Source organism: Choloepus didactylus, chromosome 11, assembly GCF_015220235.1.
Source record: "Choloepus didactylus isolate mChoDid1 chromosome 11, mChoDid1.pri, whole genome shotgun sequence".
In the NCBI taxonomy this organism is placed as follows: Eukaryota; Metazoa; Chordata; class Mammalia; order Pilosa; family Megalonychidae; genus Choloepus; species Choloepus didactylus.
The window spans coordinates 80,935,295-80,960,041 of NC_051317.1; the positions used below are offsets into that span (position 1 = coordinate 80,935,295).

A 24,747-nucleotide genomic window follows, 5' to 3' on the forward strand; every position below is an offset into this window, starting at 1 on the left:
CTTGAGAATAAGTCCAAATGAAATAAAAATAATAAAAATCAGTAATGAAAACTTGTGCTCTAGGTACAGAATAAAATCCACCAGGCTGACACTCTTGCAGAAAACAACAAAATCTGGACATAATACAAGGAGCAATAGAGCTGACACCCTAGATGAAACGGGCAAATTCTTTGAAAGATACAAATTAACAAAACAGACTGCAGAAGAAAATGAAAATGCCGATAGACCTATGTCTAAAAAGAAATTGATAGGAGGCGGGGCAAGATGGCGGACTGGTGAGCTGTATGTTTTAGTTACTCCTCCAGGAAAGTAGGTAGAAAGCCAGGAACTGCGTGGACTGGACACCACAGAGCAATCTGACTTTGGGCATACTTCATACAACACTCATGAAAACGTGGAACTGCTGAGATCAGCGAAATCTGTAAGTTTTTGTGGCCAGGGGACCCGCACCCCTCCCTGCCAGGCTCAGTCCCGTGGGAGGAGGGGCTGTCAGCTCCGGGAAGGAAAAGGGAGAACTGCAGTGGCAGCCCTTATCAGAAACTCATTCTACTGATCCAAACTCCAACCATAGATAGACTGAGACCAGACACCAGAGAATCTGAGAGCAGCCAGCCCAGCAGAGAGGAGACAGGCACAGAAAAAAACAACACGAAAAACTCCAAAATAAAAGCGGAGGATTTTTGGAGTTCTGGTGAACATAGAAAGGGGAAGGGCAGAGCTCAGGCCCTCAGGCTCATATGCAAATCCCGAAGAAAAGCTGATCTCTCTGCCCTGTGGACCTTTCCTTAATGGCCCTAATTGCTTTGTCTCTTAGCATTTCAATAACCCATTAGATCTCTGAGGAGGGCCCTTTTTTTTTTTTTTTTTTTTAATCCTTTTTTCTTTTTCTAAAACAAGTACTCTAAGAAGCCCAATACAGAAAGCTTCAAAGACTTGCAATTTGGGCAGGTCAAGCCAAGAGCACAACTAAGAGAGCTCTGAGACAAAAGGCAATAATCCAGTGGCTGAGAAAATTCACTAAACACCATAACTTCCCAAGAAAAGGGGGGTGTCCACTCACAGCCATCATCCTGGTGGACAGGAAACACTCCTGCCCATTGCCAGCCCCATAGCCCAGAGCTGCTCCAGACAACCCAGTGTGACGGAAGTGCTTCAAATAACAGGCACACACCACAAAACTGGGTGTGGACATTAACCTTCCCTGCAACCTCAGCTGATTGTCCCAGAGTTGGGAAGGTGGAGCAGTGTGAATTAACAAAGCCCCATTCAGCCATCATTTCAGCAGACTGGGAGCCTCCCTACACAGCCCAGCAGCCCAGAACTGCCCTGGGGGGACAGCACTCAACTGTGACATAGCACAGTCATCCCTCAACAGAGGACCGGGGGTGCACAGCCTGGAAGAGGGGCCCACTTGCAAGTCTCAGGAGCCATACGCCAATACCAAGGACTTGTGGGTCAGTGGCAGAGACAAACTGTGGCAGGACTGAACTGAAGGATTAGACTATTGCAGCAGCTTTAAAACTCTAGGATCACCAGGGAGATTTGATTGTCAGAGCCACCCCCACTCCCTGACTGCCCAGAAACACGCCCCATATACAGGGCGGGCAACACCAACTACACATGCAAGCTTGGTACACCAATTGGACCCCACAAGACTCACTCCCCCACTCACCACAAAGGCTAAGCAGGGGAGAACTGGCTTGTGGAGAACAGGTGGCTCGTGGACGCCACCTGCTGGGTAGTTAGAGAAAGTGTAGTCCACGAAGCTATAGATCTGATAAATTAGAGATAAGGACTTCAATTGGTCTACAAATCCTAAAAGAACCCTATCAAGTTCAGTAAATGCCAAGAGGCCAAAAACAACAGAAAATTATAAAGCATATGAAAAAAACAGATGATATGGATAACCCAAGCCCAAGCACCCAAATCAAAAGACCAGAAGAGACACAGCACCTAGAGCAGCTACTCAAAGAACTAAAGATGAACAATGAGACCATAGTACGGGATACAAAGGATATCAAGAAGACCCTAGAAGAGCATAAAGAAGACATTGCAAGAGTAAATAAAAAAATAGATGATCTTATGGAAATTAAAGAAACTGTTGACCAAATTAAAAAGATTCTGGACACTCATAGTACAAGACTAGAGGAAGTTGAACAACGAATCAGTGACCTCGAAGATGACAGAATGGAAAATGAAAGCATAAAAGAAAGAATGGGGAAAAAAACTGAAAAAATCGAAACGGACCTCAGGGATATGATAGATACTATAAAACGTCCAAATATAAGACTCTTTGGTGTTCCAGAAGGGGAAGAAAAGGGTAAAGGTCTAGGAAGAGTATTCAAAGAAATTGTTGGGGAAAACTTCCCAAATCTTCTAAACAACATAAATACACAAACCATAAATGCTCAGCGAACTCCAAATAGAATAAATCCAAATAAACCCACTCTGAGACATATTCTGATCACACTGTCAAACACGGAAGAGAAGGAGCAAGTTCTGAAAGCAGCAAGAGAAAAGCAATTCACCACATACAAAGGAAACAGCATAAGACTAAGTAGTGACTACTCAGCAGCCACCATGGAGGCGAAAAGGCAGTGGCATGATATATTTAAAATTCTGAGTGAGAAAAATTTCCAGCCAAGAATACTTTATCCAGCAAAGCTCTCCTTCAAATTTGAGGGAGAGCTTAAATTTTTCACAGACAAACAAATGCTGAGAGAATTTGCTAACAAGAGACCTGCCCTACTGGAGATACTAAAGGGAGCCCTACAGACAGAGAAACAAAGAAAGGACAGAGACACTTGGAGAAAGGTTCAGTACTAAAGAGATTCGGTATGGGTACAATAAAAGATACTAGTAGAGAGAGGGGAAAAATATGACAAACATAAACCAAAGGATAAGATGGCTGATTCAAGAAATGCCTTCACGGTTATAACGTTGAATGTAAATGGATTAAACTCCCCAATTAAAAGATATAGATTCGCAGAATGGATCAAAAAAAATGAACCATCAATATGTTGCATACAAGAGACTCATCTTAGACACAGGGACACAAAGAAACTGAAAGTGAAAGGATGGAAAAAAATATTTCATGCAAGCTACAGCCAAAAGAAAGCAGGTGTAGCAATATTAATCTCAGATAAAATAGACTTCAAATGCAGGGATGTTTTGAGAGACAAAGAAGGCCACTACATACTAATAAAAGGGGCAATTCAACAAGAAGAAATAGCAATTATAAGTGTCTATGCACCCAATCAAGGTGCCACAAAATACATGAGAGAAACACTGGGAAAACTAAAGGAAGCAATTGATGTTTCCACAATAATTGTGGGAGACTTCAACACATCACTCTCTCCTATAGACAGATCAACCAGACAGAAGACCAATAAGGAAACTGAAAACCTAAACAATCTGATAAATGAATTAGATTTAACAGACATATACAGGACATTACATCCCAAATCACCAGGATACACATACTTCTCTAGTGCTCACGGAACTTTCTCCAGAATAGATCATATGCTGGGACATAAAACAAGCCTCAATAAATTTAAAAACATTGAAATTATTCAAAGCACATTCTCTGACCACAATGGAATACAATTAGAAGTCAATAACCATCAGAGACTTAGAAAATTCACATATACCTGGAGGTTAAGCAACACACTCCTAAACAATCAGTAGGTTAAAGAAGAAATAGCAAGAGAAATTGCTAAATATATAGAGACGAATGAAAATGAGAACACAACAGACCAAAACGTATGGGATGCAGCAAAAGCAGTGCCAAGGGGGAAATTTATAGCACTAAATGCATACATTAAAAAGGAAGAAAGAGCCAAAATCAAAGAACTAATGGATCAACTGAAGAAGCTAGAAAATGAACAGCAAACCAATCCTAAACCAAGTAGAAGAAAAGAAATAACAAGGATTAAAGCAGAAATAAATGATATAGAGAACAAAAAAACAATAGAGAGGATAAATATCACCAAAAGTTGGTTCTTTGAGAAGATTAACAAGATTGACAAGCCCCTAGTTAGACTGACAAAATCAAAAAGAGAGAAGACCCATATAAACAAAATAATGAATGAAAAAGGTGACATAACTGCAGATCCTGAAGAAATTAAAAAAATTATAAGAGGATACTATGAACAACTGTATGGCAACAAACTGGATAATGTAGAGGAAATGGACAATTTCCTGGAAACATATGAACAACCTAGACTGACCAGAGAAGAAATAGAAGACCTCAACCAACCCATCACAAGCAAAGAGATCCAATCAGTCATCAAAAATCTTCCCACAAATAAATGCCCAGGGCCAGATGGCTTCACAGGGGAATTCTACCAAACTTTCCAGAAAGAACTGACACCAATCTTACTCCAACTCTTTCAAAACACTGAAGAAAATGGAACACTACCTAACTCATTTTATGAAGCTAACATCAATCTAATACCAAAACCAGGCAAAGATGCTACAAAAAAGGAAAACTACCGGCCAATGTCCCTAATGAATATAGATGCAAAAATCCTCAACAAAATACTTGCAAATCGAATCCAAAGACACATTAAAAAAAAATCATACACCATGACCAAGTGGGGTTCATTCCAGGCATGCAAGGATGGTTCAACATAAGAAAATCAATCAATGTATTACAACACATTAACAATTCGAAAGGGAAAAATCAAATGATCATCTCAATAGATGCTGAAAAAGCATCTGACAAAATCCAACATCCGTTTTTGATAAAAACACTTCAAAGGTAGGAATTGAAGGAAACTTCCTCAATATGATAAAGAACATATATGAAAAACCCACAGCCAGCATAGTACTCAATGGTGAGAGACTGAAAGCCTTCCCTCTAAGATCAGGAACAAGACAAGGATGCCCGCTGTCACCACGGTTATTCAACATTGTGCTGGAAGTGCTAGCCAGGGCAATCCGGCAAGACAAAGAAATAAAAGGCATCCAAATTGGAAAAGAAGAAGTAAAACTGTCATTGTTTGCAGATGATATGATCTTATATCTAGAAAACCCTGAGAAATCTACGATACAGCTACTAGAGCTAATAAATTTAGCAAAGTAGCGGGATACAAGATTAATGCACATAAGTCAGTAATGTTTCTATATGCTAGAAATGAACAAACTGAAGAGACACTCAAGAAAAAGATACCATTTTCAATAGCAACTGAAAAAATCAAGTACCTAGGAATAAATTTAACCAAAGATGTAAAAGACCTATACAAAGAAAACTACATAACTCTACTAAAAGAAATAGAAGGGGACCTTAAAAGATGGAAAAATATTCCATGTTCATGGATAGGAAGGCTAAATGTCATTAAGATGTCAATTCTACCCAAACTCATCTACAGATTCAATGCAATCCCAATCAAAATTCCAACAACCTACTTTGCAGACTTGGAAAAGCTAGTTATCAAATTTATTTGGAAAGGGAAGATGCCTCGAATTGCTAAAGACACTCTAAAAAAGAAAAATGAAGTGGGAGGACTTACACTCCCTGACTTTGAAGCTTATTATAAAGCCACAGTTGCCAAAACAGCATGGTACTGGCACAAAGATAGACATATAGATCAATGGAATCGAATTGAGAATTCAGAGATAGACCCTCAGATCTATAGCCAACTGATCTTTGATAAGGCCCCCAAAGTCACTGAACTGAGTCATAATGGTCTTTTCAACAAATGGGGCTGGGAGAGTTGGATATCCATATCCAAAAGAATGAAAGAGGACCCCTACCTCACCCCCTACACAAAAATTAACTCAAAATGGACCAAAGATCTCAATATAAAAGAAAGTACCATAAAACTCCTAGAAGATAATGTAGGAAAACATCTTCAAGACCTTGTATTAGGCGGCCACTTCCTAGACTTTACACCCAAAGCACAAGCAACAAAAGAAAAAATAGATAAATGGGAACTCCTCAGGCTTAGAAGTTTCTGCACCTCAAAGGAATTTCTCAAAAAGGTAAAGAGGCAGCCAACTCAATGGGAAAAAATTTTTGGAAACCATGTATCTGACAAAAGACTGATATCTTGCATGTATAAAGAAATCCTACAACTCAATGACAATAGTACAGACAGCCCAATTATAAAATGGGCAAAAGATATGAAAAGACAGTTCTCTGAAGAGGAAATGCAAATGGCCAAGAAACACATGAAAAAATGTTCAGCTTCACTAGCTATTAGAGAGATGCAAATTAAGACCACAATGAGATACCATCTCACACCGATTAGAATGGCTGCCATTAAACAAACAGGAAACTACAAATGCTGGAGGGGATGTGGAGAAATTGGAACTCTTATTCATTGTTGGTGGGACTGTATAATGGTTCAGCCACTCTGGAAGTCAGTCTGGCAGTTCCTTAGAAAACTAGATATAGAGTTACCATTCGATCCAGTGATTGCATTTCTCGGTATATACCCGGAAGATCGGAAAGCAGTGACACGAACAGATATCTGCACGCCAATATTCATAGCAGCATTATTCACAATTGCCAAGAGATGGAAACAACCCAAATGTCCTTCAACAGATGAGTGGATAAAGAAAATGTGGTATATACACGATGGAATACTACACGGCAGTAAGAAAGAACGATCTCGTGAAACATATGACAACATGGATGAACCTTGAAGACATAATGCTGAACGAAATAAGCCAGGCACAAAAAGAGAAATATTATATGCTACCACTAATGTGAACTTTGAAAAATGTAAAACAAATGGTTTATAATGTAGAATGTAGGGGAACTAGCAATAGAGAGCAATTAAGGAAGGGGGAACAATAATCCAAGAAGAACAGATAAGCTATTTAACGTTCTGGGGATGCCCAGGAATGACTATGGTCTGTTAATTTCTGATGGATATAGTAGGTAGAAGTTCACAGAAATGTTGCTATATTAGGTAACTTTCTTGGGGTAAAGTAGGAACAGGTTGGAAGTTAAGCAGTTATCTTAGGTTAGTTGTCTTTTTCTTACTCCCCTGTTATGGTCTCTTTGAAATGTTCTTTTATTGTATGTTTTTTTTTTTTTTTAACTTTTTTTTCATACAGTTGATTTAAAAAAGAAGGGAAAGTTAAAAAAAAAAAAGAAAAACAAGGAAAAAAATATGTAGTGCCCCCTTGAGGAGCCTGTGGAGAATGCAGGGGTATTGGCCTACCCCACCTCGATGGTTGCTAACATGACCACAGACATAGGGGACTGGTGGTTTGATGGGTTGAGCCCTCTACCACAGGTTTTACCCTTGGGAAGACGGTTGCTGCAAAGGAGAGGCTAGGCCTCCCTATAATTGTGCCTAAGAGCCTCCTCCCGAATGCCTCTTTGTTGCTCAGATGTGGCCCTCTCTCTCTAGCTAAGCCAACTTGAAAGGTGAAATCACTGCCCTCCCCCCTACGTGGGATCAGACACCCAGGGGAGTGAATCTCCCTGGCAACGTGGAATATGACTCCCGGGGAGGAATGTAGACCTGGCATCGTGGGACGGAGAACATCTTCTTGACCAAAAGGGGGATGTGAAAGGAAATGAAGTAAGTTTCAGTGGCAGAGAGATTCCAAAAGGAGCCGAGAGGTCACTCTGGTGGGCACTCTTACGCACAGTTTAGACAACTCTTTTTAGGTTCTAAAGAATTGGGGTAGCTGGTGGTGGATACCTGAAACTATCAAACTACAACCCAGAACCCATGAATCTCGAAGACAGTTGTATAAAAATGTAGCTTATGAGGGGTAACAATGGGATTGCGAAAGCCATAAGGACCACACTCCACTTTGTCTAGTTTATGGATGGATGAGTAGAAAAATAGGGGAAGGAAACAAACAGACAAAGGTACCCAGTGTTCTTTTTTACTTCAATTGCTCTTTTTCACTTTAATTATTATTCTTGTTATTTTTGTGTGTGTGCTAATGAAGGTGTCAGGGATTGATTCAGGTGATGAATGTACAACTATGTAATGGTACTGTGAACAATCGAATGTACAATTTGTTTTGTACGACTGCATGGTATGTGAATATATCTCAATAAAATGAAGATAAAAAAATAATAATAATAATAAAAAATAAAAAAGATAAAAAAAAAAAGTGATAGATTTATGTTTAAAAAGATGGTAGCATGTTATTGTGAGAATAATTAACAGTGATGAACGGTGCGTGAATGTGGTGGAAAGGGGAAGTTTAGTCATTTATGTCACCAGAAGGGAAACTGGAGGTTAGAAAACAAGAATGCATAACACAGTGAATCTTGTGGTGAACAATGCCTGTGATTAACTGTACAAATATAAAAAAAGTTCTTTCATGAACTAGAACAAATGTATGACACTATTAGAAGGAATAAATAATAGAACGGTTTATGGGAAAAATTGTACCTACTGCAATTTTTTTCCCTCAGAATTTATAAATCAATACTGTTGGTACCACATTCTGATAAGCTAATGCTCTATAAACAGTATTTCATGAATAGAAAATGACTAGGCTGCCCATGATTAACTGGACAGAAAAACTAAGAAATATGTTAAGAAAAACATGGACTATAGTTAACATCAATATTTTAATACTCTTTCATCAACAGTAACAAATGTACTACATCAATACTATGGGTGGATAATGCGGGAGTGTATAGGGGATACAGGAGGATTTGAGTTTTCTTCTTTATTTCCTTTCTGGAATAATGAAAATGTTCTAAAATTTATCATGGGGTTGTATACGCTGCGCTAGTGACTGTATACTTCAGATGGTTTGTATGTTGTGTGAATATCTTAATAAAACTGCATTAAAAAATTGAATTAAAATTAATTAAAAACCTTTCCACAAGTTAAGAGATGAGTGTAGAGTTGCTATTTGAGGTGAAGGGAAATTTCTAGTAATGGATGGTGAGAAAGAGCATTACAACATTCTAAATGTGATTAATCCCACTAATGGAAGGCTAGGGAGGGGTTGGAATGGGAAGATTTAGGCTGTATATATGCTTCCACAACTGGAAAAAAAAAAAAAAAAGTCTAAATAGATGATGATTGAATGCCAAGGATGAACTTGGATGGGATTGGAGGATAGAGGACAGGTGGCTCAAAGAGACACAGCTGAGACATAAGGTAAAGGAAATATAGAATGTAAGCTTTGTATCATGGTTGAATCTCTTGTACTTCTTAGCTGCGCTTAATGGGATTGCATAAAAGAATGTTCTTGTTCATGGGAAGTGTATACGTGAATTATAGTGTATGTTGATGTTTGCAGCTAGCTCTCATATGTTCAGAAGACAGGACAACAGATGATGGATGATAGGGAGGGAGGGAAAGAAACAGCGATGTGACAGCATGTTAAAGTTGGTGGATTGAGCTATCGGGGGAGGGGGGTTCAGGGTATGATGGAATTCTGTGTATGGGGTTAGTATTGTTTTTGCGACTGTTCCTCTAACTTTGAATTTATTTCAAAATAAAAAAACAAAACAAAACAAAAAAAACCTTCCCACAAAGAAAACTCCAGGCCTAGACAGCTTCATTTGTAAACATCAAAGAAATAATATACCAGTCCTACCCAAACTCTTCCATAAAACAGAGGAGGTGACATGTTCCAATTTATTTTATGAGACCAGTATTACCCTGATTCCAAAACCAGACAAAGACATCTCAAAGGTCAGGGCAATATCACTCATGAACACAGGGAAAAAAATCATTAACAAAATATTAAGCTGAATTCAGAAATAATCCAGGAATGCAAAGATGGTTTTGCATCTGAAAATTCATCAATGAAAATGCACCATATTCATGGAATAAAGGAGAAAAACCATATGATCAATCTCAATAGATATGGAAAAAAGACAAAATTCAGCACCCATTCATGAAAAAAAAAACTTCTCAGAAAAAAAACACAAATTTGAGAAAACTTCCTCAACCTAGAACTAACACCTACAGCTAATATCATAGTTATAGTGAAAGACTGAAAGCTTTCTCTCCCAAATCATGAACAAGATACAGATGTCGGCTTTCACAACTTGTATTTTGACATTGTACTAGAGAGCCTAGCCAGTGCAGTGAGACAAAAAAAAAAAAAAAAAAAAAAAAAGAACTAAAAGCATACAGATTGGAAGTAAAAGGCAGAAAAAGAATGAAAAGACATAAAGATTGGAACAATGGTCAAAAGTAGCATGATCACACATGAGTATCCTAAGGAATCCACAAAAGCTACTGGAATTAGATATGTGTGTTTAGCAAGGTCTCAGGATACAAGAGCAATATATTTAAAAAAATCATTTCTATACACTAGCGATGAGTTTTAAAAAACTCCACTTACAATAACATAAAAAATAATTAGGAATAAACTTAACAAAAGATGTACAGATGTACAAGACTTGTCCACTAAAAACTACAAAACCGTGCAAAAGGAAATGAAAGAAAATCCAGATAAATGAAGAGATATATCACGCTCATAGACTGGAAAACTCAAGAGTACATTTCTTCTTCAAATTGATCTACGGAGTCAATAAAATACCAATCAAAATTTTCTGGGGAAATTGACAAGCTGATATTAAAATACATATGAAAAGGTAAAGGACCTAGCCAAAATAATTTTGAAAAAGAAGAACATGGTTGGAGGACTTCCAGTACCCAATTATAAAACTTACTATAGTGCTATAGTATTCAAGGCAGTATAGTACTGATGTTAAGAAGAGATATTTAGATCAATGGAACAGAAATGAGACTCCAAAAATAGATCAAGACTTACACAGACAATTGATTTTTGACAAACGCAATTCAATGGAGAAGATAAATCTTTTCAGCAAATGATCCTGGAACAATTAGATAGCTGTGGGAAAAAATTGAACCTTAACCTTGACCTCACATCGTGCACAAAAATTAACTCAATATGTATCACAGACACAAGAGCTAAAACTATTAAATTTCTAGAATAAAACATAGGAGAAAGTCTTTGCAACACTGGGTTAGGCAAAGACTTCTTAAATAGAACACAAAATGCAGGAACCATAAAAGAAAGAGATTGGTTAAATGGAATTCATCAAAATTAAAAACTTCTGCTCTCCTGAAGTTAACAGTTAAGAAAACAAACAGGCAAGCCCTGGACTGGGAGAAAAACTTGCATAACCTTTACTGATAAAACTTTTTAAAACATAACAACTAAAGAACTCTTCTAGCTCAATATTAGCAAGGCAACCCAACTTAAAAGTGGGCAAACAATTTCAACAGACACTTCAGAAGAAATATCAGTGGCACATGAAAAGATACAGCACCCGTTTTCAGGGAAATAGAAATTAAAACAACACAGAGAGAGCACTACACTCCCACTAGAAAGAATGGCTCAAGTTAAAAAAAAAACAAACAAAAAACTGACAATACCTAGTGCCAGTGATGATACAGAACAACTGGAACTCTCATACATTGCTATTAGGAATGCTAGATGGTGCAGCTACTTTGAAAAACACTATGGTGTATCTCAGAGAGTTAACCTACATTTACCTTACGACCCAGAAATCCCACTCGTAGGTATTTATTCAAGATAAATAAAAATGTATGACCACACAGAGATCTGTATGTGAATACTAACAGCAGCATTATTCATAATAACCCAAAATTAGAAACAACCTACACTTCTCATCAACAGACGAACAGATACTAAATGTTACGGAATATTCAGCGATAAAAAGGAGAAAAATAGTAATATATACACTAAAATGGATGAACTGCAAACAATATGCTACTTTAAATATGTTAGACATAAATCACTACATGCTATTTTATCCCATTTCTATGAAAATATTGAAAAGGGAAAGCTACAGTTACAGAAAGCAGGTTGGTGATTCCCTGAGGCCAGAAGTTGAGGAACAGGGGAGATTACAAAATGGCACGAGTAAACTTTTTAGGGTTTTAGAAGTGTTGATTGCAGTGGTAGTTATACATCTGTATACAATTACCAAGATTTATCAAACTGTACACTTAAAACGGATGCATTTTATTTTGTGTAAATTACATCTCAATAAAGCTAGGAAAAATGCAAAAATATGACTAAGGTACTTACAGGTCTCGCTTATTGAAGCAGAACAATACTCCCAAAAGAGTTGTCAATAGGAATGCTAAACAAACAGGCACAACTATGGCTTCAATTTCTCCTTGAGCTAAAAAACAGAAATGGGTAAGATGGGAAATAATCATTGACACATACGCTAAAGAGAAATAGTGAAACTTCCCTACCAGATTACTGTTGAAAAGATGAAATACTTTAAAAAAAAAAAACAAAAAACAAAAAATGTTTCCCCTACCCCACACACACTCCTACCCCTAGCCCTTTTCTCCTTGATAAATCATATCCTGCCCATTTATGCCTTACACAGTACTGGCCTACATATTAAGTATATAATGAATGCTGGTTGAAGGACTAAATGACTAGCTCAGTTGCTGGACAGATAATCTCTGGTAATTCAGAGCTTTCAAACCTTACCAATGATTACATTTATAATCTGCACTCAGCAGAATCTTATTAGCAAAGCTTATCTTCTAACACCACCGAATACTGAGAAATTATACCAGATCAGCTATGAGTAATGGGTAGAATTGGAAAGTGGAGAAGCTATAAAACAATCTTTGATAATAAATGAACTACTAATTTAATCTTTTACAAGTAGTAAAAATGTAACCCTCAGGCCAACATTTTAAATAGTTATTTAATATTTCTAACATGATGATACATCTGATATAGGGCTAGGAATTTTAGGAGATGCTCAAAAGACACAAAGAGTAGCACAAGTAATAATGTCATCTAAAAAGCAACAAGCCTAAGATTCCTAAATACCAAATTAATCCCTATCTGCATATAAAAGAGGGCTTATTAATCAAATGTACTGCTAATTGGGACAATTTATATTGGAGATTGTTAAAAATGAGTATCTTATGGTAGTTTCTGGTTAGCTTTCTCTCCTCTTCTTTTAATTAGCCTTTTACAGGAAAAATGTATGAGACTAATATTTCAGTCATATACTATTTACTTGGTCTTATCTTTCCACCATACATATCCCATTGTATATAACCTTACAACCAAAAAAGACCGATAGAAATGCAGAAACCAGAGTCAATGCTTGTGAATAGACTATGCTCTTGAATGCTATATCCCAAATCAAACTCAGGCAGAACTTTTCCTTTATTGTGCTAAATTTCTGCCTGTTTTCATGCCTTGGGCCTTTCCTTGTGTAGCTTGAAGAGGCCTTCTTTCTCTCTTGTTTGTCCACTTGCTTCGAGACTTAAGTACTGTCTTCTCCACAAAACCTTCTATTTTATGTGGTCACTCATCAATTATTCAACCAACAAGGTATATATAGAGCTTACTATTTATCATTACTGTGCTGGCACTTGGGGTGGAGGTTACAAATACAATTATAATAAAATAAGTTAATTTCTATAATGTAGTGGGAACACAGAAAAAATGCAGCTAAAGTGTGCTTTAAGGAGGCTACAGGAACAGCCAAAACAAGAGAAGAGGATCCAAACTTGGTCAATGTACTGAGAAAAAAAGAAAAATGCAGAGAAAATGATAAGGTACTTAGGGTCAAAGAAAGGTATGATTATGAAAGGAGGGCAAGTACGAACAGTAATTAGAAGCCATAATCAATAAGATTTGATACTTGTCTTATGTGAAGGAAACAGAAATGAAGAAATTCACTACAATCACATCTAAATTTCTGGTTTTGGCAGAGTTGGATGGCTGCAGCATGGAACACAGGAAGAGGAATGTTCGTGGGGAAGAAAGAGAGGATGGCTGAAATTATAAACAGAGAGTCTGAATAAGCAAATAAGCAAACAGAGCTGAGACAGAGCTCTGGGGAATACACACCATCTAAAAGAATAGCAGAAAAAGGAGACTGAAAAGGAATGGTGAGAGAGGGAGGAGACAAAGGAGAGTGGGGTTAGAAAATCAAAGAACATTACTGTTAGAACCAAGGGAGGAGGAATTTCAAGGAAGGAGAGGCCAACAGAATCAAATGCTTAAAAGAATAGGAAAAAAGACAGAAGACTAAAAAACATGCACTAGTTATGGTAACTAAGATGTCTTCTGTGAGTCATACCAAGAGGTTTCAGTGGAGCGGTGGGGGTAGAGGCCTAATTTCAGCAGGTTAAAGGCTGGAGGTATGGCAATGGAGATGCAAGGGTGGACTATTCTTTCCAGGGACCTTACTATAAAAGGAAGGAGAGGAAGGAAAGATACTACACCTCCAGTGAAAAAAATGAACCCACATATAAGGGTATATAAACTCTTCTGGGATTCAAAGTATAAGTCAATTCAGTGAAAAACAGTTAATAAAACACCAAAAAAACTATCCTGATGAGCAAGAATACTTTCTATAGTTTAAAGAAATAACCCAAATCAGAGATAAACAATATAAAAACTGTAATTTCTGAATTCATTTCTATGAATCCAAAGATGTGCTTTTAACAAAATTTTAGCATATAAACTAAGTCCATTCCTAGTTTGGTCACAAAAAATAAAGATGGGAGGGAGGGAGAAAAAGATGACAGAAAGGTTAAACGTCATTATTCCTTACCAAACTTAGGTGTAGTGAAAGTGAATTCTGGACCATCCTTTCCACCTTCATCTGTGTAAGCTGCCATTCGTACCATGTACAACGTGTCACTTGTTAAAGAGGACAGTGTATATTCTGTGTGGGAAGAATCCACATTCACAGCTGGAAGAAACCAATAAGTATGTTTCATTTAACCACTTAATGTTTTTGCTTCATCTGGCCTATATCTGGCATTGTGAAACTATTAAACAGAAATCAAAATATTTTACCAGAAAACAAAACTCTCATAACCTGACATGGTTCTCCTATAAAAACAAAACAATATTTCTTTAAAAGCACCATGAAAGCAACGATAAGGAATATTCTCAGGTGTCTCTTTACTGAAGATAATATACCATACTAACATGTATACAATAAACAAATAAAACTTAAATTAGTATTTAAAAGCTTAAGAAAAAAACCATCTGATTCTTAATAACTGATACGGTTTTATTACCGGTTTCATTTCCAATGATAGTTCTATAAAATATAGTATAATTTCTGATAAATCCATTCTGAACATCAACAGGAAGTTGGTCCCATTCTAAGACAGCTTCATTTTTTCCCACTTTTTTTGTCCGGACAGTAGGTCCTTTGGAAGGTGCTGTAACACAGAATAAATGTATTTGCTAACTGAAAATCATTAGAATTAGTAAATCATTAGAATTTAGAAAAATTTCCTTAGGATAAAATTACTTTAATACAATTAGGCATATCCTTTAAAAGTGATAAAACATCTTTGTTAATACAAAACTCTTAACATTTTTCAAAGTGAGTTTGGACTTACGAGCTTGTTTAAGGTATGCCTTTATAGACTCAGAGCTTCCTGGTCCGTCATCATATACCGGAGTAACTGTTATCAAATAACATTTGCTCTCCATTAGGTTCCCTAAAGTAAGAAGAGTAGATTAAGCATATTTTTCATAAAGAAAAAGTCAAATTAATTCCATTACTGATTTTTCACAATTTAATTTTCTTAAGTAAGCAAGCATTGTTTTTTTGTGTGTGTACTAGATTCAAACTCAGTAGAATAAAACTGTTTATAAAAAGTAAAAAGGAAGCGAATTGAGAGTTCATAAATAGACCCTCACATCTATGGCCAACTGATTTTTAACAAGGATGCCAGGTCCACTCAATTGGGAAAGAAGAGTCTCTTCAACAAATAGCACTAGAAGAACTTGATATCTACAAGTAAAAGAATGAAGGAGGATCCCTTCCTCACACCACATACAAAAATTAACTCAAAACAGATGCAAGGAGAGGCGGGGCAAGATGGCAGACTGGTGAGCTGTATGTTTTAGTTACTCCTCCAGGAAAGTAGGTAGAAAGCCAGGAACTGCGTGGACTGGACACCACAGAGCAATCTGACTTTGCGCATACTTCATACAACACTCATGAAAATGTGGAACTGCTGAGATCAGCGAAATCTGTAAGTTTTTGCGGCCAGGGGACCCGCGCCCCTCCCTGCCAGGCTCAGTCCCGGGGGAGGAGGGGCTGTCAGCTCCGGGAAGGAGAAGGGAGAACTGCAGTGGCAGCCCTTATCGGAAACTCATTCTACTGATCCAAAATCCAACCATAGATAGACCGAGACCAGACACCAGAGAATCTGAGAGCAGCCAGCCCAGCAGAGAGGAGACAGGCATAGAAAAAAAACAACACGAAAAACTCCAAAATAAAAGCTGAGGATTTTTGGAGCTCTGGTGAACATAGAAAGGGGAAGGGCCCTGAGGCGCATATGCAAATCCTGAAGAAAAGCTAATCTCTCTGCCCTGTGGACCTTTCCTTAATGGCCCTGGTTGCTTTGTCTCTTAGCATTTCAATAACCCATTAGATCTCTGAGGAGGGCCTGTTTTTTTTTTTTTTTTTAATCCTTTTTTCTTTTTCTAAAACAATTACTCTAAGAAGCCCAATACAGAAAGCTTCAAAGACTTACTATTTGGGCAGGTCAAGTCAAGAGCAGAACTAGGAGAGCTCTGAGACAAAATGCAATAATCCAGTGGCTGAGAAAATTCACTAAACACCACAACTTCCCAAGAAAAGGGGGGTGTCTGCTCACAGCCATCATCCTGGTGGACAGGAAACACTCCTGCCCATCGCCAGCCCCATAGCCCAGAACTGCCCCAGACAACCCAGTGTGACGGAAGTGCTTCAAATAACAGGCACACACCACAAAACTGGGCGTGGACATTAGCCTTCCCTGCAACCTCAGCTGATTGTCCCAGAGTTGGGAAGGTAGAGCAGTGTGAATTAACAAAGCCCCATTCAGCCATCATTTCAGCAGACTGGGAGCCTCCCTACACAGCCCAGCAGCCCAGAACTGCCCTGGGGGGACGGCACTCACCTGTGACATAGCACAGTCATCCCTCAACAGAGGACCCGGGGTGCACGGCCTGGAAGAGGGGCCCACTTGCAAGTCTCAGGAGCCATATGCCAATACCAAGGATTTGTGGGTCAGTGGAAGAGACAAACTGTGGCAGGACTGAACTGAAGGATTAGACTATTGCAGCAGCTTTAAAACTCTAGGATCACCAGGGAGATTTGATTGTTAGAGCCACTCCCCCCTCCCTGACTGCCCAGAAACACGCCCCATATACAGGGCAGGCAACACCAACTACACACGCAAGCTTGGTACACCAATTGGACCCCACAAGACTCACTCCCCCACTCACCACAAAGGCTAAGCAGGGGAGAACTGGCTTGTGGAGAACAGGTGGCTTGTGGACGCCACCTGCTGGTTAGTTAGAGAAAGTGTACTCCACGAAGCTGTAGATCTGATAAATTAGAGATAAGGACTTCAATTGGTCTACAAACCCTAAAAGAACCCTATCAAGTTCAGCAAATGCCACGAGGCCAAAAACAACAGAAAATTATAAAGCATATGAAAAAACCAGACGATATGGATAACCCAAGCCCAAGCACCCAAATCAAAAGATCAGAAGAGACACAGCACCTAGAGCAGCTACTCAAAGAACTAAAGATGAACAATGAGACCATAGTACGGGAGATAAAGGAAATCAAGAAGACCCTAGAAGAGCATAAAGAAGACATTGCAAGACTAAATAAAAAAATGGATGATCTTATGGAAATTAAAGAAACTGTTGACCAAATTAAAAAGATTCTGGACACTCATAGTACAAGACTAGAGGAAGTTGAACAACGAATCAGTGACCTCGAAGATGACAGAATGGAAAATGAAAGCATAAAAGAAAGAATGGGGAAAAAAATTGAAAAAATCGAAATGGACCTCAGGGATATGATAGATAATATGAAACGTCCAAATATAAGACTCATTGGTGTCCCAGAAGGGGAAGAAAAGGGTAAAGGTCTAGGAAGAGTATTCAAAGAAATTGTTGGGGAAAACTTCCCAAATCTTCTAAACATAAATACACAAATCATAAATGCTCAGCGAACTCCAAATAGAATAAATCCAAATAAACCCACTCCGAGACATATACTGATCACACTATCAAACACAGAAGAGAAGGAGCAAGTTCTGAAAGCAGCAAGAGAAAAGCAATTCACCACATACAAAGGAAACAGCATAAGACTAAGTAGTGACTACTCAGCAGCCACCATGGAGGCAAGAAAGCAGTGGCATGATATATTTAAAATTCTGAGTGAGAAAAATTTCCAGCCAAGAATACTTTATCCAGCAAAGCTCTCCTTCAAATTTGAGGGAGAGCTTAAATTTTTCACAGACAAACAAATGCTGAGAGAATTTGCTAACAAGAGACCTGCCCTACTGGAGATACTAAAGGGAGCCCTACAGACAGAGAAACAAAGACAGGACAGAGAGACTTGGAGAAAGGTTCAGTACTAAAGAGATTCGGTATAGGTACAATAAAGGATATTAATAGACAGAGGGGAAAAATATGACAAACATAAACCAAAGGATAAGATGGCTGATTCAAGAAATGCCTTCACGGTTATAATGTTGAATGTAAATGGATTAAACTCCCCAATTAAAAGATATAGATTCGCAGAATGGATCAAAAAAATGAACCATCAATACGCTGCATTCAAGAGACTCATCTTAGACACAGGGACACAAAGAAACTGAAAGTGAAAGGATGGAAAAAAATATTTCATGCAAGCTACAGCCAAAAGAAAGCAGGTGTAGCAATATTAATCTCAGATAAAATAGACTTCAAATGCAGGGATGTTTTGAGAGACAAAGAAGGCCACTACGTACTAATAAAAGGGGCAATTCAGCAAGAAGAAATAACAATCGTAAATGTCTATGCACCCAACCAAGGTGCCACAAAAGACATGAGAGAAACACTGGCAAAACTAAAGGAAGCAATTGATGTTTCCACAATAATTGTGGGAGACTTCAACACATCACTCTCTCCTATAGATAGATCAACCAGACAGAAGACCAATAAGGAAATTGAAAACCTAAACAATCTGATAAATGAATTAGATTTAACAGACATATACAGGACATTACATCCCAAATCACCAGGATACACATACTTTTCTAGTGCTCACGGAACTTTCTCCAGAATAGATCATATGCTGGGACATAAAACAAGCCTCAATAAATTTAAAAAGATTGAAATTATTCAAAGCACATTCTCTGACCACAATGGAATACAATTAGAAGTCAATAACCATTAGAGACTTAGAAAATTCACAAATCCCTGGAGGTTAAACAACACACTCCTAAACAATCAGTGGGTTAATGAAGAAATAGCAAGAGAAATTGCTAAATATATAGAGACGAATGAAAATGAGAACACAACATACCAAAACCTATGGGATGCAGCAAAAGCAGTGCTAAGGGGGAAATTTATAGCACTAAACGCATATATTAAAAAGGAAGAAAGAGCCAAAATCAAAGAACTAATGGATCAACTGAAGAAGCTAGAAAATGAACAGCAAACCAATCCTAAACCAAATACAAGAAAAGAAATAACAAGGATTAAAGCAGAAATAAATGACATAGAGAACAAAAAAACAATAGAGAGGATAAATATCACCAAAAGTTGGTTCTTTGAGAAGATCAACAAGATTGACAAGCCCCTAGCTAGACTGACAAAATCAAAAAGAGAGAAGACCCATATAAACAAAATAATGAATGAAAAAGATGACATAACTGCAGATCCTGAAGAAATTAAAAAAATTATAAGAGGATACTATGAACAACTGTATGGCAACAAACTGGATAATGTAGAGGAAATGGACAATTTCCTGGAAACATATGAACAACCTAGACTGACCAGAGAAGAAATAGAAGACCTCAACCAACCCATCACAAGCAAAGAGATCCAATCAGTCATCAAAAATCTTCCCACAAATAAATGCCCAGGGCCAGATGGCTTCACAGGGGAATTCTACCAAACTTTCCAGAAAGAACTGACACCAATCTTACTCAAACTCTTTCAAAACATTGAACAAAATGGAACACTACCTAACTCATTTTATGAAGCTAACATCAATCTAATACCAAAACCAGGCAAAGATGTTACAAAAAGGAAAACTACCGGCCAATCTCCCTAATGAATATAGATGCAAAAATCCTCAACAAAATACTTGCAAATCGAATCCAAAGACACATTAAAAAAATCATACACCATGACCAACTGGGGTTTATTCCAGGCATGCAAGGATGGTTCAACATAAGAAAATCAATCAATGTATTACAACACATTAACAAGTCAAAAGGGAAAAATCAATTGATCATCTCAATCGATGCTGAAAAAGCATTTGACAAAATCCAACATCCCTTTTTGATAAAAACACTTCAAAAGGTAGGAATTGAAGGAAACTTCCTCAACATGATAAAGAGCATATATGAAAAACCCATAGCCAGCATTAGTACTCAATGGTGAGAGACTGAAAGCATTCCCTCTAAGATCAGGAACAAGACAAGGATGCCCGCTATCACCACTGTTATTCAACATTGTGCTGGAAGTGCTAGCCAGGGCAATCCGGCAAGACAAAGAAATAAAAGGCATCCAAATTGGAAAAGAAGAAGTAAAACTGTCATTGTTTGCAGATGATATGATCTTATATCTAGAAAACCCTGAGAAATCGACGATACAGCTACTAGAGCTAATAAACAAATTTAGCAAAGTAGCGGGATACAAGGTTAATGCACATAAGTCAGTAATGTTTCTATATGCTAGAAATGAACAAACTGAAGAGACACTCAAGAAAAAGATACCATTTTCAATAGCAACTAAAAAAATCAAGTACCTAGGAATAAATTTAACCAAAGATGTAAAAGACCTATACAAAGAAAACTACATAACTCTACTAAAAGAAATAGAAGGGGACCTTAAAAGATGGAAAAATATTCCATGTTCATGGATAGGAAGACTAAATGTCATTAAGATGTCAATTCTACCCAAACTCATCTACAGATTCAATGCAATCCCAATCAAAATTCCAACAACCCACTTTGCAGACTTGGAAAAGCTAGTTATCAAATTTATTTGGAAAGGGAAGATGCCTCGAATTGCTAAAGACACTCTAAAAAAGAAAAATGAAGTGGGAGGACTTACACTCCCTGGCTTTGAAGCTTATTATAAAGCCACAGTTGCCAAAACAGCATGGTACTGGCACAAAGATAGACATATAGATCAATGGAATCGAATTGAGAATTCGGAGATAGACCCTCAGATCTATGGCCGACTGATCTTCGATAAGGCCCCCAAAGTCACTGAACTGGGTCATAATGGTCTTTTCAACAAATGGGGCTGGAAGAGTTGGATATCCATATCCAAAAGAATGAAAGAGGACCCCTACCTCACCCCCTACACAAAAATTAACTCAAAATGGACCAAAGATCTCAATATAAAAGAAAGTACCATAAAACTCCTAGAAGATAATGTAGGAAAACATCTTCAAGACCTTGTATTAGGCGGCCACTTCCTAGACTTTACACCCAAAGCACAAGCAACAAAAGAGAAAATAGATAAATGGGAACTCCTCAAGCTTAGAAGTTTCTGCACCTCAAAGGAATTTCTCAAAAAGGTAAAGAGGCAGCCAACTCTATGGGAAAAAATTTTTGGAAACCATGTATCTGACAAAAGACTGATATCTTGCATATATAAAGAAATCCTACAACTCAATGACAATAGTACAGTCGGCCCAATTATAAAATGGGCAAAAGATATGAAAAGACAGTTCTCTGAAGAGGAAATACAAATGGCCAAGAAACACATGAAAAAATGTTCAGCTTCACTAGCTATTAGAGAGATGCAAATTAAGACCACAATGAGATACCATCTAACACCGATTAGAATGGCTGCCATTAAACAAACAGGAAACTACAAATGCTGGAGGGGATGTGGAGAAATTGGAACTCTTATTCACTGTTGGTGGGACTGTATAATGGTTCAGCCACTCTGGAAGTCAGTCTGGCAGTTCCTTAGAAAACTAGATATAGAGCTACCATTCGATCCAGCGATTGCACTTCTCGGTATATACCCGGAAGATCGAAAGCAGTGACACGAACAGATATCTGCACGCCAATGTTCATAGCAGCATTATTCACAATTGCCAAAAGATGGAAACAACCCAAATGTCCTTCAACAGATGAGTGGATAAATAAAATGTGGTATATACACATGATGGAATACTACGCGGCAGTAAGAAGGAACGATCTCGTGAAACATATGACAACATGAATGAACCTTGAAGACATAATGCTAAGCGAAATAAGCCAGGCACAAAAAGAGAAATATTACATGCTACCACTAATGTGAACTTTGAAAAATGTAAAACAAATGGCTTATAATGTAGAATGTAGGGGAACTAGCAATAGAGAGCAATTAAGGAAGGGGGAACAATAATCCAAGAAGAACAGATAAGCTATTTAACGTTCTGGTGATGCCCAGGAATGACTATGGTCTGTTAATTTCTGATGGATATAGTAGATGCAAGTTCACAGAAATGTTGCTATATTAGGTAACTTTCTTGGGGTAAAGTAGGAACATGTTGGAAGTTAAGCAGTTATCTTAGGTTAGTTGTCTTTTTCTTACTCCCTTGTTATGGTCTCTTTGAAATGTTCTTTTATTGTATGTTTGTTTTCTTTTTAACTTTTTTTTCATACAGTTGATTTAAAAAAGAAGGGAAAGTTAAAAAAAAAAAAAAACAAGGAAAAAAAAAAGATGCAGTGACCCCTTGAGGAGCCTGTGGAGAATGCAGGGGTATTCGCCTACCCCACCTCCATGGTTGCTAACATGACCACAGACATAGGGGACTGGTGGTTTGATGGGTTGAGCCCTCTACCACAGGTTTTACCCTTGGGAAGACGGTTGCTGCAAAGGAGAGGCTAGGCCTCCCTATGGTTGTGCCTAAGAGCCTCCTCCCGAATGCCTCTTTGTTGCTCAGATGTGGCCGTCTCTCTCTAGCTAAGCCAACTTGAAAGGTGAAATCACTGCCCTCCCCCCTACGTGGGATCAGACACCCAGGGGAGTGAATCTCCCTGGCAACGTGGAATATGACTCCCGGGGAGGAATGTAGACCTGGCATCGTGGGACAGAGAACATCTTCTTGACCAAAAGGGGGATGTGAAAGGAAATGAAATAAGCTTCAGTGGCAGAGAGATTCCAAAAGGAGCCGAGAGGTCACTCTGGTGGGCACTCTTATGCACACTTTAGACAACCCTTTTTAGGTTCTAAAGAATTGGGGTAGCTGGTGGTGGATACCTGAAACTATCAAACTACAACCCAGAACCCATGAATCTCAAAGACAGTTGTATAAAAATGTAGCTTATGAGGGGTGACAAGGGGATTGGGAAAGCCATAAGGACCACACTCCACTTTGTCTAGTTTATGGATGGATGAGTAGAAAAATAGGGGAAGGAAACAAACAGACAAAGGTACCCAGTGTTCTTTTTTACTTCAATTGCTCTTTTTCACTCTAATTATTATTCTTGTTATTCTTGTGTGTGTGCTAATGAAGGTGTCAGGGATTGATTTGGGTGATGAATGTACAACTATGTAATGGTACTGTGAACAATCGAAAGTACGATTTGTTTTGTATGACTGCGTGGTATATGAATATATCTCAATAAAATGAAGATTAAAAAAAAAAAAAAAAAAAAAAGACATAATGCTGAGCAAAATAAGCCAGGCACAAAAAGAGAGATATTGTATGTTACCACTAATGTGAATTCTGTGAAAAATGTACAATGTTTTATACTGTAGAATGTAGGGGACCTAGAGATACCAATTAGTGGAGGGGGAATGATAATCTAATAAGAACAGATAAACTATGGAGGGTAATCTCAATGTTATGGGAATGCTCAGGAATGATTATGGTTTGTAAACTTTCTTGGATATAGTAAGATCATGTTGGAAGCAATAGAGTTATTTTAGGTTTTTTTTTTCTCTTATTCCTTTGTTTTCTTAGGGGTTGTTAATTTTCTTGGGGTATGGTAGGAACATGTTGGAAGCAATGTAGTTATTTTAGATTATTTGTTTTTCTTACTCCTCTGTTTGGACATGGTTTATTAATTTTCTCGGGGTATGGTAGGAACATATTGGAAGCAAAGTAGTTATTTTAGGTTATTTGTTTTCCTTAATCCATTGCTTTGTTTGAAATGTTGTGGGGTTTTTTTGGTTGTTGTTTGCCTGTTTGTTTTTTATTTTTTGATAAACAAAGTTAAAAAATTGAAAAAAAATCAGTAGAAAAATGGGAGTAAAAACTAAATGACAAATAGGGTGGGATGGGGGGATGGTTTGGGTATTCTCTTTTCACTTTTATTTTTTATTCTTATTCTGATTCTTTCTGATGTAAGGAAAATGTTCAGAAATAGATTGTGGTGATGAACGCATAACTATATGATCATACTGTGAACAGTTGATTGTATACCATGGATGACTGTATGGTTTGTGAATATATTTCAATAAAACTGAATTAAAAAGAAAAAAAAAAAAAAAAGAAAAACAGATGCAAGACCTAAATATAAGAACCAGGACTATAAAACACCCAGCAGAAAAGATCTTCAGGGAATTATCTTCTTGTGTTAGGCAATGGTTTCTTAGACTTTGCACCCAATGCACAAGCAACAAAAGAAAAATATAGATAAATGGGACCTCATCAAAATTGAAAACTTTTGTGCATCAAAGGACTTTATCCTGAAAGTGAAAAGACAACCTATTCAATGGGAGAAAAAATTTGAAACCACTTATCTGATAAGGGTTTAATATCCAGAATATATACTC

The 24,747-nt window shown here is 37.6% G+C and overlaps 1 protein-coding gene across 2 annotated transcripts in view; it reads right to left on the reverse strand.

The window, feature by feature from the left end:
• The window catches only part of IL6ST (interleukin 6 signal transducer), a 70,935-nt gene that overhangs the window by 6,228 nt on the left and 39,960 nt on the right, over nucleotides 1-24,747 (reverse strand). For both annotated transcript variants that reach the window (XM_037799072.1, XM_037799073.1), the window contains 4 exons: nucleotides 15,354-15,455; nucleotides 15,024-15,170; nucleotides 14,549-14,689; nucleotides 12,034-12,130 (listed from right to left, as the gene is read on the reverse strand). In XM_037799072.1, coding sequence (XP_037655000.1) covers nucleotides 12,034-12,130; nucleotides 14,549-14,689; nucleotides 15,024-15,170; nucleotides 15,354-15,455 — 487 coding nt within the window. The remainder of the gene's footprint in view (nucleotides 1-12,033; nucleotides 12,131-14,548; nucleotides 14,690-15,023; nucleotides 15,171-15,353; nucleotides 15,456-24,747) is intronic.